The following is a 17868-nucleotide window of genomic DNA, read 5'->3' as shown; positions in this document are numbered from 1 at the left end:
GCACGTCAGAATCAGCGGAGCGCGCCACCCGCCGCGACTGGCAGCGGAAAAGGGAGAGGAGGGAGGTGGAGTAGTCCGTGTGCCGCCGCCCCAGGATGGAGACGGAGCCCGACGAGGACGCGGGGCTCCTCGAATGGGTCTACCGCGGTCGCTTTCGACCGCGGTGATGGAAGCGCGGTGGCTCCGCCGGAAGAACGTCAAGGTGCTCTGGATTGCCATTGAGCGGTCCGAGCGCGAGGTGGCTCCGCTCGCGAAGCTCAAGCGGCAGCAGGATAGGGAGGTCCGGTGGCTCAAAGGGCTCGTCATTCTCTCCGACGACGACGATGACGACCACGACTCCTCATTAGACGACTCAGACGATTCCCCACCAGCCATCGACTCCTACAGCTGCGCCGACGGCTCGAAGGGCAAAGGGCCCGCAAGGAAGTGGTGAATTCCGTCGTCTCCGTCTTCATTTTCAAGTTTTTATTAATCTAGTTTAAATTTGTCCGTCGTTTATGTAAATTGTGTGAACTGTGTCGATCTTTTGGTAATCGAAATGTGCATTCCTGTTTGTGCTTGTGTGTTTGTGGATTGATCTACTTTTTTGGTCTAAGTTGCATGCTAAATTCCTAATATGAAAATGAAGGACCGGATATATGATACACAGACGTTGACGACAGCATTTGAGGACTGTCCGATCAGTGACCGTGAACACACCGAACGCGTGTGCACACATTTAAGGGTCCGGATTTATATGTCCAGCGGTAGATGCTCTAATTATTACTATGTTTCGTCTTGTAAAAACATCATCCCTGAATCATGTTTGTTTGTTGCAAGACCGTTATCATTCAAGTCTCCAAACGAGCAATGGTTGTCTGATTTGAAAATGATTGTCTACACCGTACTTAACCGCGTACGTACCGAACTGCGATCAATGCGGCGCTATACACGTTGATGATGCGACGTTGCGCTGCAACCCGGACGGAGCATGTTGTGTACTCCCTCGCCGCAGCCGCTGTCGTCGATTCGGCCGTTCCACGCACGCGGTTTTGCTGTCCGCGGCTGCACTGTATATATACGATTTTAAACGCAAACACGTACGTACGTACGTACGTAGTACGAACACGATAAGGATCCACAGTCAGGAGCTGCAGGCTGGCGCACCTGCATGCATGCCGTCCGTCCATGTTTTGCACGAACCCCGATGTCGACGGATACACGGACCGATGCGTGCTTTGGCGCGTGCGTGCGTACGTACCGCCGCTCTCTCTCTCTCTCGCCGGAGGAACGCGACGACGTAGCTCCAGCCGCTGCTCCGGCCGGCGAGCTCGCTCGCTAGCTGCCGAGCTTGGCACGACGCATGCATGCATGGCAATGGCATGGCATGGCATGGCATCGCGTGCTGAGACGCTGCGGCACGCCCCATTGTCGCAGAGAATATAGGCATGCATCACGCGCGTGCATGCATGCATGCTGTGCCCCTGCAGCAAGCGGACAAGCTTGTACCTGGCGTGTACACGCACTGTACGTACGTGGTACCACGTCGTAGGACTTGGCAGTACACAGATGCGTTTTATACTCTACCGGTTGCAGCTTGCTCGCCTGTCACACTGTGGTGCATGAGGCCGGCGTGCCGTCGTGGCAGTGCATGCATGCCGTGCTAGCTAGCTGCATCGATCCATCTGCTGCAGGCCGGCCGATGTGACGCTAGATGCACTGCGCTACGTACGTACGTACGTAGCGGCAGGTCGTTGTGGTCTAGTATCTGCATGCAGGCTGGCTCACGGGCAGGGACCTCCTATACGTATTTGTAGTTTTGTACACCCGTGCTCCTGCGGTTTAAAGCACGCACGGACGATCACCGCAGATCTTTCTCCATCCCTCTTGTGCTTCGGCAACTATGGCCCTGTTTGGATATTCTAAAGGAGTTAAAGGTTAGAGTTAGATTTTAATTTTAGATTAACCTTAAACTAACTCTAACCAAAGAGGTGTTTGGATGGTAGGGTTAGATTGTTGATAAAAAATGAACTTTCTCAGTCCTTTGGCTTCTTTACCCAGAATTTTCTGTGGTGGAGGTAGAAGAAAAAGCAACTTTTTCTGGACCCCACCTAACTCTAACCCAAATAAACACCTCTTGAGTGGGTTAGTTCTTTTGGATGGGTTGGATACATCTAACCAAGTCAAACCCTCCTGTTTGCATGTTTTGGGTTAGTTCGGTCCAATCTAATCAATTGTAACTCTAATCCATGAATTCAAACAGGGTCTATAATTTTCATTTAAGTGCAACATGCATCAATCAGATCGATTGATTTCCCTTAGGCCTGTTCCAATGCAAAAGTGATTACACGAGACGCTAAGTATACATAAAAGATTAGCAACTAAAACCATTGATGTATTAATGCTTAACTTGTTGTTGTTAAGCTTTTTTTTAATTTAATGATTTTGAAATCAAAATTATTTATTCGTTGGTGGATTTTTTATATTTAAATATTGTGTCTAGGTTCATACGCTTAGCATTATATCTTTCTAGATCACTATACTCATCTTTCTTCTACTAATTAACTTACAACGTTATATTTTTACATGCATAACAGCTTACTTAGTACGTGTATAAGATGAAGCATTCAAAAGGACCTAGACGGAGATAGTATTATCAGATAAGAGTGAGGGCATGTTTGTTTACAAGGGTTAAATTAAAAAAATCCCTTTTAATCCCTATGTAATCAAATAGAAGGGATTTTTTATTAAGAGATTATTAGAAAAAGACTTTATTAAAGGGTCTTTTTTTTAATCTCTGAAACAAAAAAAAAGTATAGTCCTAAGAACCAAACACCCCTTGAGAGCATGGTTAATAGTATAGCCAACTGCTGGCTATAAATCATCTTATAGCTCACCTTATAGCTAGCTTGTATACTAGTTAGGGCATCTCCAACAGTTTGTTGGTTAGCTTGTTGGTAAAATATGCCATGTCATCAGCCAACACCTTAACATACAACTACTTCAATGGGTTGTATCTAGTTTGTTCAATAAGATGTGAGATAATAAATAAGGTGCTCTCTCATTCTACATTGGAGCTTGTAAGGGTGTTGGTTAATTTACATACAACCTTGTTCTCTTTCCTCATTTATTGCAATGACACATCATCAAAAATCCTATGTGACAAAATTACCAACAACTATCTTACAACCATTGGAGATGTCCTTAGTTACAAAAGAGTACTACTTTTATCATATATGGCCCACCTTTCATTCTCACAAAGCATCTAGGAGCACGTGCTAGAGTTGGCTCTTCACGAAGAGCTCGCTTCCCTTCTCTCTCCTCTTCTCTCTCATCCAACTCAGTAAAATTATACTCCCTCCGTCCCAAAATAACTGTCTCAACTTTGTACTAGCTCTAGTACAAATTTGTACTAAGCTTAAGACATTTATTTTGGGACGGAGGGAGTAGTATTTTAATCCTTACAGCCTACTGACTGTACCTTATTATACTTTCTCTAGGTGACCGCGGAGGGAGGGTAATGTTCCCGTTTCTTTTCGTTTGGTTTCGCCAGATTTCCTTCCGTCAGTAATAACTGTCTCAACTATGGCAATGCGCAGTGGGGTAGTACAACAACTAGCCTCTAGCCAGTGTAGTTAACCGAGAACAGTGTCGGCCGGCCGGCCGGTGGTAGCGGCAGCAGTAAAACGGAAGCGCAGAGCTGTCGCTACTATCCGCCGCAGGGCAGAGCACGCACGTACGTACGTAAAAAAAATGAATGCGCGACAGTACTTACTTACGAGCAGTAGGGATAGATAGATAGATTCATCGCGGGCCACATCTATCAACCTCCCATCTACTGAGAGCAAGGCGAGGCAGGGCAATGCAAGTGCAGGCAGCAGTAAACTCAAATTTTTTGACCGTGCATGTCATGTCATGTCACGTTCACTGCTCGCCGGTCAGGCGGCCACGCGTGGCGGATCCATCGGCCGGAGCCTTTGGCTTTGCCTGGCCCAAGCATGCATCGGCGTTCGGCATGCATGCTGTGCGCCGCTGTTGCAGGGCTAGGGATGGTACGCCGCCTTCAATTCCATCCGTTTTGCCTCCCTTTGCCAGGCACTGCTACAGCTACAGGCTGCAGGCAGGTAGAGAGAGAGAGAGGGGTATGCATGGACGTGGTCGATGCAGGTTGATCGGGGGTAGGCTAGGCGCCATGACCGGACGGGTCGACTGGCCCCAAGCTCCGGTGTCAAGAACGGGCCAGGGCCAGCTGCATGCATGCATGCATGCCGGTCTGAGCATTTCGACCGGCGACCACATTCACGCATGTGGTGACGCGGCGACCATGTTAGACATGACATACTTTTACTTGGGACAAAAACTAGGGGTTCAACTCAACTTTGAAACCGGAGAAAACACGTGACAACACCGGCGCGCTCTAGAATTTGGATCTGATCTGGACGCGTCGAGCGACCGGCCGGCCGAAGTCTTTGGCTTTCCCGTTTGGAACATTGCCCATGTCCAGCCCCAGCGTGCATCCACAGAATCGAGGACGCTCTGCGTGGATACGCACGCATGCATGCTGTGCGTGGCTGTGGCAGGCATGCAGGGCTTCCTTGAATTCCATTCGTTTTGCCGCTGCACTTTCGCCTGACTGCACTGCACAGGCCAGAGAGGGTAGTACAGTATGAGCGGATGATTCAGCCCGGTGCAGGAGCGCCTGCAGTCAGTGCGGTATACTACTCGTCTACTCGCCATGACCAGCGGCTCCAAGCTCCCACGTCAAAAGATGAGGAGAACTCGATGAGTAGAAATTCAGGGCGAGCTGTTGCCGTTGCCGTTGCCGTTGCGTGGCCGCTTGCGTTGGGTCTCGGACGGATGGATATTCCCTTTGCCTTTGGCGACGGCGATGGCGTTGGCGTCGGCGTCGGGAGGTGTGCAGCGGCGGCAGGGCGTCGTTGTCATGGTCATGTCACCTCCCCCAAACGAGGGCAAAGGAAAAACAAAGACGTGCGCGCGGCGATCGAGAGAGCTCCGGCACATGCCAGGCGTTCCGCCGCAGCCCGCAGCCCACGGCGGGCCGACCACAGGCCATGCCATGCCCACGCGCCACGCCACGCCACGCCACGCACCGCACGCCGGCGCGCGCTGCCGTTTTCGTTTCCGTTCCCCCTTTTCCTTTTCCTCCCGTGCCGTGTCCGCCGCCTGCCACCGGCGTGCGAGCGAGCGCCGTAGGGGAGGGAGGGAGGAGGACCACCCGCCGTGCGCGCGCCGATGGGGCTCGGCAAGGAGAATATTTGGAGGCGGGGCATCATGCCGCCATCGTCCTCTCGCTCTCGCTCTCGCCCACATCCTCCTCTGCGCGCGCCCTTGTGCTGTGTGGGGTTTGCGTGCGCCTGGTCCACGTTTTCACTTGGCCCATGCGTGTTTTTGCGTTGGTGGTAGGGTGGCAGGGAATTTACGTGCTAGCGTCCGTAGTCTGGTCATCGCTCTCGTTTAGTAGCAGTGACTTTTTCTTGACTTCTCAACCGTGTTTGAAAACGCAGGAGCTCCAAGTTTCGCCTGTTTTCAGCCGTTTCAAGCCTTTGTGCCGTCGGCACCGCCACAACACTCCTCTTTCTCATCCTCGCCGTCGGGGACATTTCTTCTGTAATTGGGAATCCTATCCTCAAAACTGCAAAATTACTACGTGTCTCACTGTAATTTCTGATCTAGTTCTTTCGTGTTTGTCCCGTATGATTTGGTCACAGCCTCTCTTCACGTGCACATCATCTGGTCTGGTCTCGCAGTCCAAATCCAGTGGGCTTAAACTAATCATACAGCACAAAGTTTGTGCAAACATGCTCATCTCATCTCATCGGTTACAATGAAAGTTCATTAATCAAATGAGGAACCCAAAACAAAACAAACCGGAGCTTTTCACAGCGGCTCAAGTGCATGCAATCCTGATGGGGCTAATTAGTGGGGCTCTGCCTTTGTGACACTATCATGCTTTTATCAGCACAACTATCGTAATGGAGCACTGACAGCCCTGCCTGCCTGTCTGCCCTGGTGTTAGGGGCAAGCCAAGGCATGCACCCATGAGTGAGTGAGCGAGATCAAAACTCATTTAACTACAAGATTTTGTGCCTTCTTTTCCATTGCTTATGTGCCTTGCATCCAAAGGGACACCACCAGCTCCACAAACCTAGGCTTTCATTCCATCATCACCGAATGCGCTTCTCGAAAAGGAACGGAAAGATTTCGGCGGCGGCGAAAATGCGCGAAAAGCATATTAAAAATGTTAATTGAAAGGTGGTAACCGAAACGAGGCCGGGGACGACGTAGTTTTGAGCTCCTTGGCTGTTGTCGAGCTACAATTGGCCCTGTAGAATCTTTATCGGATTGTCGCGGCAAAATTTCCCTGAAATTAAACCCATTACACCGAAGTTTTCGGATACTGAACAGTGTTTTAGTACTCAAAACAGTTGTACATAACAGTTGTTGTATCAGTAGATCATACAGTACATTATACCCGTGGGACGTTTGGGCACATTGTCATGTCGCAAAACATTTTTGACAGAACAGCTGATGCTCACAAGGTAGGTACTACTACAAGCGTCCCTCCTGTCAGACAAATACAGTTTGCAATCAATTCAGATCTGAATTTTCTTTGCTGTTTCAATACAAGCAAGGAGCGTACCTAGTACGTACGTATGCAGTCGCCACTGTCCATCAGCCTCTGTCCCCATCAGCCTAGGTTATTGGTTCATCCACAGAGGAAGCTTGCCATGTTCCTCTTTCTCTTTGGCATTTACACCAGCCACACTTGAATGCTGGCACTAAAAACACAGCCACAGTACCACCACCACAAAACCCTAACAGGCCTACCCTTGCACCAAGAAGGATCTAGGACGAAACAGCTGAGAGGAATCCATGGATCTTCTCCTGCTCACAAGGTTCCTTTCTTTCTTTCTTTCATCGCTGAGGAAAGAAGCTCGCAATCTTCTCTCCCAGCCGCAAGAAAGGTGGTGGATGTGCATTCAAAACGCCAAACATGATCTAGGAGCCAAGATTTGCTCCATGCATGCATGCGGGCATCAGCGCCGGAAAAAAAGACCTAGGATGAAATAATTTCCTTGGAAAGTGGGTGTGCCTTGTTGCTGCTTCAGGGTGGCAGGCAGTAAAAGCTGATGGTTGGAGGGATGCAAGCAAGCAAGCAAAGATCCCGCTGCATTTAAGCACCTGGCGCAGTTAATAGGCTTGATGATCATTAGGTGTGTGGATTGGAGGCAAGCCCAAGTGCCTGTGCTGGGTTTGATATGGCATGGCATGGCATGGCAAAGCTTCTGCTGGCTTCAGCAGAGCTTTCCTTGCTGCATGCATGACTGACTCACACAGTGCATTCAATGGGCTGTCATTGCTGCTTGCTCCAGGCATTACATACACTTGTGCTGCTGGTAGTAAGTACTGATTAACATCTGATTAATCACATGCGGTTTTGAGTTTAGCATGGATCCATGATCAAGACATGAATGTACTAGCACATCCATTGACTGGAGTTCAGTTCAACTGCTTGCTTATTAACCACCAAATGGAGTTTGTGTGTGTGCTGTGTCACATTCAGATTCGGATACACTATCACTTTCACACTCTGAATTCCTGAGAAATCATGTGTTACTTTTGGATGATCAGCTTTCCCTTAGAGGGTAACAAAAAGGAGAGACTAGACTAACTAAGCGGCATGAAAATAAGAGCAAAAAAAGAAAAGAAAGCTAGAGCAATTTCTGCCCCTCCCAACATCACAAGCACAGCTTTCCAAAGTCCAAACCCAGAGCAAAAGCAATTTTCCCAAGATCATGCAGCCAGATGGCATTTGATCACATTTCAGTGTGCTGTGCTGATCTATCACAAAACATCTACTACTACTAGCTGTAGTAGTGTTCTATCTATGTATCCATCACAGGCTTAACCCCCCTAAAAACCCTAGCAGGACCCCTACTTTGTGGTGAAAGCCACTTTCTTGGCATGAGGAGGGAAGGGGGGGCACCAACCATCACTTTCCAATAAAAACCCTTTCTTTCTTTCCATCTCCTCCATGGGTGACAAGTGAGAGTGCTGGCCACCCATCTCCCTTCACTCCCAAGCTTGTCATTGTCTTTTTCACATTCAAAAGAGAGAGGGAGCGTGTGTTTTAGAGAGAGGGTGCAAAAGCACAACACTTTTCTGCATTCTTGAGGGCAGGCATGCTTGTTTTTTCTTTTCTTTTATGTTCTTTCCTAGGGTTGACATGCACAACATGCCATTGCATTTCTTGTGCTTTTTACCATGACACATTCTTGCAAGATTGTCTTTCTCTCCCCTTGATGGTTGGGGACAATCATACATGCTCTTCTGATCGCCGGTGCCAGACATACTCGTATGTCATGTCGCTTTTGTGCGTACGCTTTGGTTTGCAATGGGGGCCATCAAAAGGGGCATGGGAGCCAGCCATCCTATCTAGGGCCAAGGCCAAAGCCACAAGAACACCAGAGGAATGCAAAGATTGACATGACTTGTGTGAGATGTGTCTGTACTTATTACTCAATTAGGTACCACACATCAATGAGAACTAGCTTTGTCTAGTGGCTTAATCTGCATTAGTGCATTGTGATTAACTGTAAGCTGCTTGGTGTCACACTTGACAACTGCTAGATCATCATGGGTAATTGGTAGTGTGCCTGTTGGAACTGTAGTAGGTGCAAATGCAGTGAAAGAACATGGCAACCATGAATGTGTATGTGTGTGTGTGTGTTTGAGAGAGAGGAACTTTATACTAGTAGTGGTGTGATGCATGTTGCAAGAAGAGAACAAGAATAGAAACCATATAGCAGAACAATTAATGGGTCATGATGGACACTGGGAGAGGGCATGAGGTCAATGGGCCTGAAGCTGAAGGCCAGCTCTCTCTGTCTGCCTTGCACCAATGTGCTGTGCTGTTGTATGACTACTATGTGTGTGCACCCCTGCTTGCCTTGTCTCCCCTGCCATTGCCATCATAAGGGCTCATGTCACTTTTCCCATGCCTAGCCCTTCCCCCCATGCCCCCCTCTTACTCTCTCTCCTCACCTCCTTCCAAACATTTCTAGAGAGAGAAAGAGAGAGATCTAGAGGGAGATTCATGTCATGGCATGCCATGGCATGGCATGGTGTGGCGCAGTGCAGTGCAACGCCCTTTGAGGAGGGATGGGGCCTGGTTTTGCAGTGCAAGCAAAGCATGTCAAGAAAATCCCTTTTAACTGTTGTTCATCAGCGAGCTCATGCCTGCTGTTATTTTATTTCTCTTCTTCTCCTCAAATGGTGTTGTCTTCTTCCTTTTGAAGAAGGTATGTACGGTGTTATCTTGCTTCAGTGAGACACTGGCAAGGCTCACCACACTTGCAGAGACACCACTGCTCCATGAGAAATCAGCAGTTAAAAGATCATATCTTGACTCAGTGGACATCTTCCAGTACTTTTTTTTGTTTTTGTGAAACTGAGATGATGGATCCACAATGATTAATTGGCACCCAAATTAAGCATGTTTATAAAATCTTAAAAAAGATGAATCTAGTACTACCACTACCACTTAACAAGCCCATATATATGCATGGATGCATACATAATACTCGGCATGTTGCATGGGGGCTCTCATGATTAAAGATTTGACCAGAGGATTCCACGCTCATTAGACTAAATGCATATGCGGGGACGCATGATCAGTGTCGGGACACGCAGTACTTACATGGGACTAGGCCGTGCATCTCACATCGACATGTTTAATTAGGACATAAATAGGAATCCTATGTGTGTGTGAGGTTCCTTTGCTTTCTTAATAAGTACGTACGTCCATATATAATAAGTAGCTTGTGGGCTAAGGGAGGAGTGCGGTGACGTGGCAGCCTTTGCCCCTGGCCATTGGTGAGCACCTGACATGATCACAGAGTGCCGCCTAAGCTAATCACCCCTGGGCCATCGCAGCTGATTGAATGCCATGCCAGATGCAGAAGCAGGCATGTTAGGCTGTTCATAGTGAAGAGTAACATATAGTAGTATCATGCATATGTTACTATTTTATGATACTACTTTCATAGTACGTAGTATCATAAACTAGTATCATAGGTGATCTTATTTATTAACATGCATGACACATATTAGTAGCATAACATTTAACATGTTACGGTATCTATCTATTATGTTACTCTAATCCTCTCTTTTTTTTTTAATTACTTGCCACATCATCATATTTGCTAGTTCCAAGACTATGTTACTACTCCCTCCATCACAGTTTATAAGGCATACACGTGTATCTAGGTCATCAATTTGACTTATATAAAATATATTGTTTAACACAAAAATTATATCATTAAAAAATAGAACATCTAAAGTTTCTAATGATATATTTTTTGTAATATATGTCTTTTATTAAGTTGATCAAATTGACGACCTAGATACACGTGCAAGCCTTATAAACTAAAACGGAGGGAGTAGCTATGATACTCCCACTATGGCCAGCCTTACAGTTGAGATGGTGACTTAATTACTGCTGCTAGGCCACACCTGCGTGAGGCCAGCAGGGCAGTGCAGAGAGAGGGGCATAATTTTGTTACCGGCGCTGTCCATTTTTTTACTGCTTTGTACTGTAGTTTACGGCGTGGCGATGGCTCCGAACGGAGGAGAGATGTCCGTGCTTTGTCCAACCACGATTCCGCATCACACGGACGGCGACGTTGGAGGATGGAGATGCTCTTTGCTTCCCTTCCCTTCTTTTTCTGCTATGCTGCGAGCAAGAAAGGTGTCGTGTGCCCGTGCAAGAAAGAGAGGACGTGGTACACCGACGGTAGAGTTGTATATTCTTCAGTCAGCGTTCTCGAGAAAGTATATATTCTTCTTGGTGACGGTAACTGTTAACTTCCATCTTATCGAGGGAAGAAAGTCATGATTCAAATGTTCATGTGATGGCAGTATGATTCAGATATGACAATGAGGGGGGAAAGAGAGTAAGATTCGAAAGTATGGTTGCTAACTATGAAGGCATGACTGACCTCCTCTCTCAGGTCCAAATGTGTTCAGGGAAGTAGTCTCTGATGATTGTGTTCAAGGCAGTAGTCTCTGATCATCATCATCAAACAACTGGACTCAATGGAGAATATATGCGCCGGAGAGAGATGCAAACACTCGTATCGCGAGGCCGCAAATCATGCAGGGAGAAAACATCCAGACATGAGATGAGAACATCATTTGCAGCGGACGCGTCAAGAGAAAAAGAAACCTGCAGGCCAAGCTATTATGTACACCCAGATTTTATTTTCTGCACCGCGAATGAGGATGCAACACAGCTAAGAGGCCAAATCCACTCCAAAGGAAACAATGTAGCACTAATTTTATACTCTTTTATAAACTACAAATGCCTCCTGACCGAACCGGCGGCTAACCCCGGAACACAAAAAAAACTACTCATTGTACAGAATGTAGAAACCAAACTGAGCAAACACGACCAATGCTGCAAAAAAAAAAAAAAAAACTGTTGGCGGGTCTATAACTATAGAGCGGAGCGGATCAGATATATATCCTACAGCACCCGCCGGCGCGATCCTCTTGCTCACTAGCATATATATACTGTACAAAACTGTTGGCATGGATCGTCGCGTCCGGCGGACTTCTAGCATCTCATTCAGGGTTTCCCGTCTTGTCGGCCGAAGTTGCGCCTTTGGGAGACTGAGAGGAAGACGGTTGGCCATTGCTGCTGCGGGGCGCAACTCCATTCTGCTTATCTTTGGAGCTGGAATCAGAATGCTCTTCATTGTCGTCTGACTTTGCGTTAAGAAACCGGCCTCCGGCTCCCCTGGCCCTTTTCAAGGCATGTTGATGCCGCGACTCGTGGAGATATGGCTGCACAATGGAGACACATACCCTTTTTTGTTAACATACAGAAAGGGGATAGAAAGAAGCAAAACCTTGACAACCACAAGAATAAACATTAGCATAATCATCCCACATGCTACCCAAGAATAAGAACTGTAAGCAAATTGGCACTGGCAACATTTGTGTATGGTTCATGCAAGTCCTAAATGAGTTTTTGCAGATAATGCCAACACCAGTGTAGAGGTTCAAAACTGAGAACTCGGACATTCAAGTACCACAAAACAGAAATTTATGTCTTGCCTTTTACTACATTGCAACTAATAAATTCAATTCGCTCCAGCTTAGCAACTACCCAGATGAACAAAGGAAGCACAAATCTGCCTTCTTCGATATTAGAATTTGTCAATGTGTAGCAACTGACTTCTATTCCCAAATCCTTGCTATTTTTATGTTGGCACTGATAACTTGATGTAATGAAATACAGATATAGCAGAAGAATGAAATGACGTTCACCCTACGATAGTAAAAACGTGGTGCAGATCGATCTTCAGAGTGGAGGTAGGGTATGTAGAATGGAGAATTCACTTGATTATTTTGCCCTATCTGTTGTGCACTTGTGCTTCCGACCAACTCTTAACTATACTGAAGCATCAGAAACAGAAACATCTAATTAAAATTTTCAAGTTATACAGTACGTAAATACGCTTATAGGCATTTACCTTGCGGCCCTTGATAAGCTTCCTTTCTGACTCTGCTTTAGCCCGAGATTGGCGCCGCCTTAATATGGCATTATATTGCTTCGCGTTCACATACACAGGCTCTTCAATTGCATCAGTAGGCAACGGTATTGCGGCTGCATGCATTCCGACCATTGGTGGATGCATCTGAAGAACACACCGGTTTAATGAGCTGAACTGCTTTGAACAGAGTAACAATAGTATAGCAAGGTCTATGATCATAAAAAGTTACTTTTCACTTGCTAAGAACCAGGATGGGCTATGTATGCATATTCAATGTTGGCCCAGACACACCCACCACAAGTATATTTGTGGTCTTTAGTTTATACTATGCATATTGATATACCTAGTATGAGCTTACCATAGGTTGTCCACCGTAGGCCGCATAAAGGCTTCCATAGTATGGATCAATAGTTGGGTAAGCAATTTGACCCTGCTGAGCACAAAATGTGGAATTAGCCAACAAATTTCGCACAATAACTCCAGCATCATGCATGAAATACGATAAAAATGAATAACCAAAAGCAATAAAAGAGGGAACAATCTGTCCAGGGAAGGCATGGAAATTTTGCTCAATTAGAACAAATGGCAGCACTTTTTTAACACATTCAGTCTAATTTTGATTTCACAAAAATAAGTTGCTTTAAGCATGACAAAGGAATCTAAACCAAAATTTTAAAGCTAGAAGCAGAGAGGAATATATTTGGATGCAGAAGCGATAGCGAGAAATTGATGCAAACCATGTACGGAGGTTGCAACAGGCACATAGCTTTATGTGATCGGTCAGCTCACATGGGGCAATCAGTACGAGAAGGAAATGCGATATGCAAACTGTAGCATTGGATATAATCACATTGCACATCTAACTAAGCATTTAACTAAATAGTCTGACTTAGAAGGAAAAAATAATCATATATCACCAAAATGAGAAGGAAATGATGCAGTTTAACCTTACCACTGTTTCTAAAAAAGTTTAACCTAACCATTTTACAAGTTTTGACCTCAATATCTTCTAATATTATTAATGTTGATTTAATTTGCTTCAACCAGGAAATAAATATTACACTGATGCCTAACAGTATAATGCAGAACAGGTAGTCAGGTATCAGGGTGGGCGTTCAGTTCCCCCGAACCGAACGGTTCGGTACTTCGGTGTTTTAGTTTTCTCGGTTCCTAGAAAACGTGGACCCATCGGTCTCTAGCAGTAAACAAACCGAGCCTTCGGTGCCCCGATCGATCGGTTCGGTACTCGGTTTTGCACCGAACAGCTGGTGGGTTGGGCTGGCCGGATGGGATAGCTGTTATACTTTTTTTTGTCTTGGCTGGGCTAAGAGCTGTGGTTTGTGTGGGCCAAATAACAACACGTGTTGTGTTCAAAGAAATTAAAAAGATAACATGAGGTGAGCAAGAGAGCAAGCAACAACAAACAACGCCTAGGTTCACTAAAAAAAGAAAGCAGGCAGGTGCACAGTACACGTGAACGGCCGGCCAGCCTACGGCACTGTTTGACACTCATCACATTACCGCGCCATCAATTCAATTGATTTTTTTATAGGGGCAATTGATGTTTGTTGGCTGGCAGCGCGTAGCGTACAAATGGGAACTAATTTACGGAGACGCGCCAGACAGTTAGTGGTGGGCCTTAGTGCTTCGGTCTATTCGGTTGACCGAATGTGCAGACCGAAATCACCAAACTAAATTCGGTTTCTCAGAATCAATAACCGAGCATAGTACTGAATAAATCGGTTTCGGTCACTTCAGCTTAGGTTCAGGTTAAATCGGTTCGGTCGTTCGGTTTTCGGATTATATGCCCACCCCACTCAGGTAGAAGAATCAATACTGAACGACCAACTCATACCCCCATAGTGATTCTTATGGTATCCATTACATTGCTGCAACTAAAACTATGACCAATCCTCGATCTTTCTTTAACTAGGACTCAGTGGAAGACATTACAATCTGAGAAGTGTACATGGGTGGTCATACCTATCAATAAAGAAAGATTAGAAGTTACAGGTTTCATACCATTGCATGGCAAGCTTCCTGGTGGCCATAGGGTGTGACATAATCTGTGGAAGGTGTTGCCGCCATCGCCTGATTACCTATACTAGTAGCTGGGGCCTCTTCCTGGTTCCCGTGAGCAGCTTGCTTCTGCTGTTGCTCATCAGCTCTATGATCACCTGCACAAGAAATTGTTGCATAAAAATGAGACAGACATAGTTGATTGGATTTCCATGTATGTTTAAGAAAAATGGAACAACTGAGAATTTATGGTGCAGATATTATCAACATGTCAACATTTATGGCATGTGGCAACTGATATCGATGCAAATACTGCAGAATGATATCAACAGATAAGGAATGAAAAACCAGCATGTCCGGTAATCTTACCAGCTAATAGACATGACAGCTGGTATACCACTGTGTAATGCTACACAATTCAGTGCTGGTAAACAACTACAAATACAGCATTACAGACATACTGACATTATTTAATTGGATGACTCCGTAATCTTATTCATATATGTATAAGGACTACGCTCTAGTATGTAATGGATTTCATAATACACCTAAAATGAGGTCTATTACAATTCCCACATACACCAAAGATCCAATTACATGATCCAAGAGTTGTAAAAAGCATAACCATTATGGTCAAAATTCCAACCACACACTGCCCTACCTAGTAGCTATTACTGCTAAGGTTCAAAATTGACATGGCAAAGAACTGGGTGACAGAAGCTACAAAGCATGGACAAAACTGCCGAATTGATGTCCTAATTCGGCGGGACGCGGCGATACGGCCGGACACAATGGGATACATGTGTCCCCCAGTATCCCTTGATTTCCGAGTTAAAAAAGGAAAAGAGAAGACGTATGGAATAGGTTGGGGACACGAGAAGCCCAGTAACAGCCTCGGCCCGAGATAAACCCTATTTTGCAGGGTCGAACACGCGCTCGCCACAAAAGGAACGCTGCTCCCAATCGAAAACGCCATCGTCACCACTGCCTGGATTTGACTGCCGTCGTCACCTGGACTCGACCGCCACCGCCGCCGCCTGGACTCAACCACCTGATGGCAACCACGCTCGAGCAGATAATCCCAGCAGCCCCCCCTCAACCTCTTCATCTCATTGCTCAATTTCTTGCTGATGAGTTGCTGCTGCTTGCTTCCCCATGCGGCCATGCCGCTGCTGCTTGCTCTTGAGCTGCTGCTCACTTGCATGCTGGTGCCTGGTGCTGCTGTTTTGATTGTTGCTTGATGTTAGGGAACCACCACCAGTAGCGAACCATCCATGGGTGAGGGTGAAAGTTATACCTGCATGATCCTCTGCTGCATGTCTTCTCCAGTCTCTACTCTCTAATAGACTAATACTAGCATTTGCTCTATATTGCAAGTTGCAATGGCATGGGTCTAGACGATCAATTAATTCAATCGTTGAGCACTTGAAAAGGCAGGCAACAAATGGAAATGGGACAGTATTCTGATCTCATCTCTGTTTCTCTTTATTTATTTATTTTGTTTTTCACTCTATATTACAGGGCATGTTTTATTTTTCTATATATATACTCGACGTATCCTAAAATGGCTGTTTCTGGAAAATGCCCTATCCCGTGTCCCCGTATGCGTATCGCCGTGCCCGTGTCTCCATATCCGTATCCGTGCTTTTTACTAGGACGGAAGCATACCTGAAACAGCGTCGGCGACAGAGGTCATGGTTTGTTACTTTCCAAAGCGAAGCGCAACCAGTGTCAAGCTCGGAGAAAAGACACGGCACTCAAGACCCTCATTCCATGCTGCAGCAGGAAAGCACGCCGATACCTTCTCCGAGACCAAACTGCAAAGGCTCGTCCTGAAACGGGAAACAGGAAGAAAAAATTAAAGAAAACCGAGCTTCTGCTAAGACCCCCTACCACAGCTTATTTCTGTTCATAATTCCCCACAGAATAAAAGTTTGTTTCAGCTCATGGGCACTGAAGCTACGGCAGCAAGGCCGGCCTATGTTATGTAGTATACAGGCAGCCAGTTGCGCGACATTCAGATTTGAAAGCCAGTAGCGTCCACACGAGAACCATCCACCGGATGTCCGCAAAGGCGATACAAGGGCCGCGTCGCGCGATCGATGACCGACGCCGCGGCTGGCTGGATTTCGCAGCGGGCAGCAAAGAGCGCAATCAATTCACCGCGGGCACGCGGCAGCGAGCGAGGGTTCAGTCCGTCGAACCCCTTCAATTTTTCCCAGAAACGAAACGCTAATCAGGCACCCACGCCGCGCAGCAGGGGAACCCGCGGGGCGATAGTATTCGGGCGGGAGTGCGCGGCGGAGCTGAGGGCCAGGTAGAACAATCGGAGCGGACCTAGGGTTCGTTCGCCGCGTCGGCGCTTACCAGCGGGAGGGATCGGGTTCGGTGCTTACCGACGGATCCCCGCCCCGCGGCGGAGGGCGACGGCGACGGCGACGGCGGGCGCGGGCGCGAGGGGGCGAGAGAATTCCCTGGCGGTGGAGGGGGCGTGTACGGCGGAGAGGGGTCGACGACGACGCCGCGAAAGAGAGGGGGGAGGCGGAGAGAGGATAAGGATGGGAGGGGATTCTCGAGTTCCTTGGGGGTGTTTTCGTATATGTATCGCTGAGTGTGAGTGGATGGATGGATGTGGACGGATGGGAACCAACCAACGGACGGAAACTTCCGGGCGCTTGTTGGAGCCGTACCATTGATCCGAACCTTCCAAATTGACACCTGCTCTGCTACAAAACCCTTTTCGGTTTTTCCAGTGGTCATCAAGGTTTTTGTTTAATGCTTTCTTTCTTTCTTCTTCCACGGGCCTACTACTATGGCCTGAGTATTTTTTATTGCATGCGGTGAGTTTTTTTGTGTGATTATTAATTGAGAAACAGCTCGTCACACGTAAATATATCTTTATCGTTACAAGGTAGTTGGTGGTGGTTCATAAAAATCCGATAAAACAAACATTGCAGGTGAGTTGGTGGTGGTTCATTTTTCTTTTCTTTTCTGATAGGAAAGATGCCTCCAGAAGTCGCATGTCTTATCGAAATTGACGCAACACTACAACAGGATAAAGTAGGTAGTTAAAACTTGTACGTCCGTGTTCTTCCTTCTTACAAGCAGGACCCCAAAGATAAAAAAATAAATATACTGCAATTTGGTCCAAAAGCAGCTAGCGACATCACGTGACGTTTGGCCCACCATCATCGACTGAAACATTGTGAGCATCGGGCAAGGAGGTAGAGGATCGTCATGGAGATTGAAAGAGGCTTGTTGGACACTCATACTCTTTCGAGCCTAGGTC

At 46.7% G+C, this 17868-nt stretch overlaps 1 protein-coding gene across 3 annotated transcripts; it reads right to left on the bottom strand.

The window, feature by feature from the left end:
- Positions 1 to 11242: 11242 nt before the first annotated feature.
- LOC123396343 (nuclear transcription factor Y subunit A-7) lies at positions 11243 to 17154 on the bottom strand. Of its 3 annotated transcripts, none has more exons than XM_045091298.1 (6): positions 16947 to 17154; positions 16248 to 16411; positions 14583 to 14737; positions 12919 to 12993; positions 12540 to 12704; positions 11243 to 11847 (listed from the first exon to the last, which is right to left on the bottom strand). In XM_045091298.1, the coding sequence occupies exons 2-6, from the start codon at positions 16273 to 16275 to the stop codon at positions 11626 to 11628; spliced, it is 645 nt and encodes a 214-aa protein (XP_044947233.1). In that variant the 5' UTR covers positions 16276 to 16411; positions 16947 to 17154; the 3' UTR covers positions 11243 to 11625. The 3 variants fall into 3 exon arrangements, with proteins under 3 accessions (XP_044947233.1, XP_044947234.1, XP_044947232.1); XM_045091299.1 differs by having other exon boundaries at positions 12919 to 12990; positions 16976 to 17148; XM_045091297.1 differs by having other exon boundaries at positions 16976 to 17146.
- Between the last annotated feature and the right edge of the window lie 714 nt (positions 17155 to 17868).

Source organism: Hordeum vulgare, chromosome 5H (genome assembly GCF_904849725.1).
Source record: "Hordeum vulgare subsp. vulgare chromosome 5H, MorexV3_pseudomolecules_assembly, whole genome shotgun sequence".
NCBI lineage: Eukaryota > Viridiplantae > Streptophyta > Magnoliopsida > Poales > Poaceae > Hordeum > Hordeum vulgare.
The sequence above is the reverse complement of the archived record's forward strand: the minus strand, read 5'-3'. Positions and strand labels throughout refer to the sequence as shown.

Bases quoted from the DNA above. Each gene is read 5' to 3' on its own strand.
- LOC123396343 (XM_045091298.1), bottom strand. From the start codon at position 16,275: ATGACCTCTGTCGCCGACGCTGTTTCAG. The intron at 12,705-12,918 runs GTAAGCTCATAC...TGTGTTCTTCAG, and splicing joins CCTACGGTGGACAACCTATG to ATGCATCCACCAATGGTCGG. The intron at 11,848-12,539 runs GTAAATGCCTAT...TCCATTGTGCAG, and splicing joins AGCTTATCAAGGGCCGCAAG to CCATATCTCCACGAGTCGCG.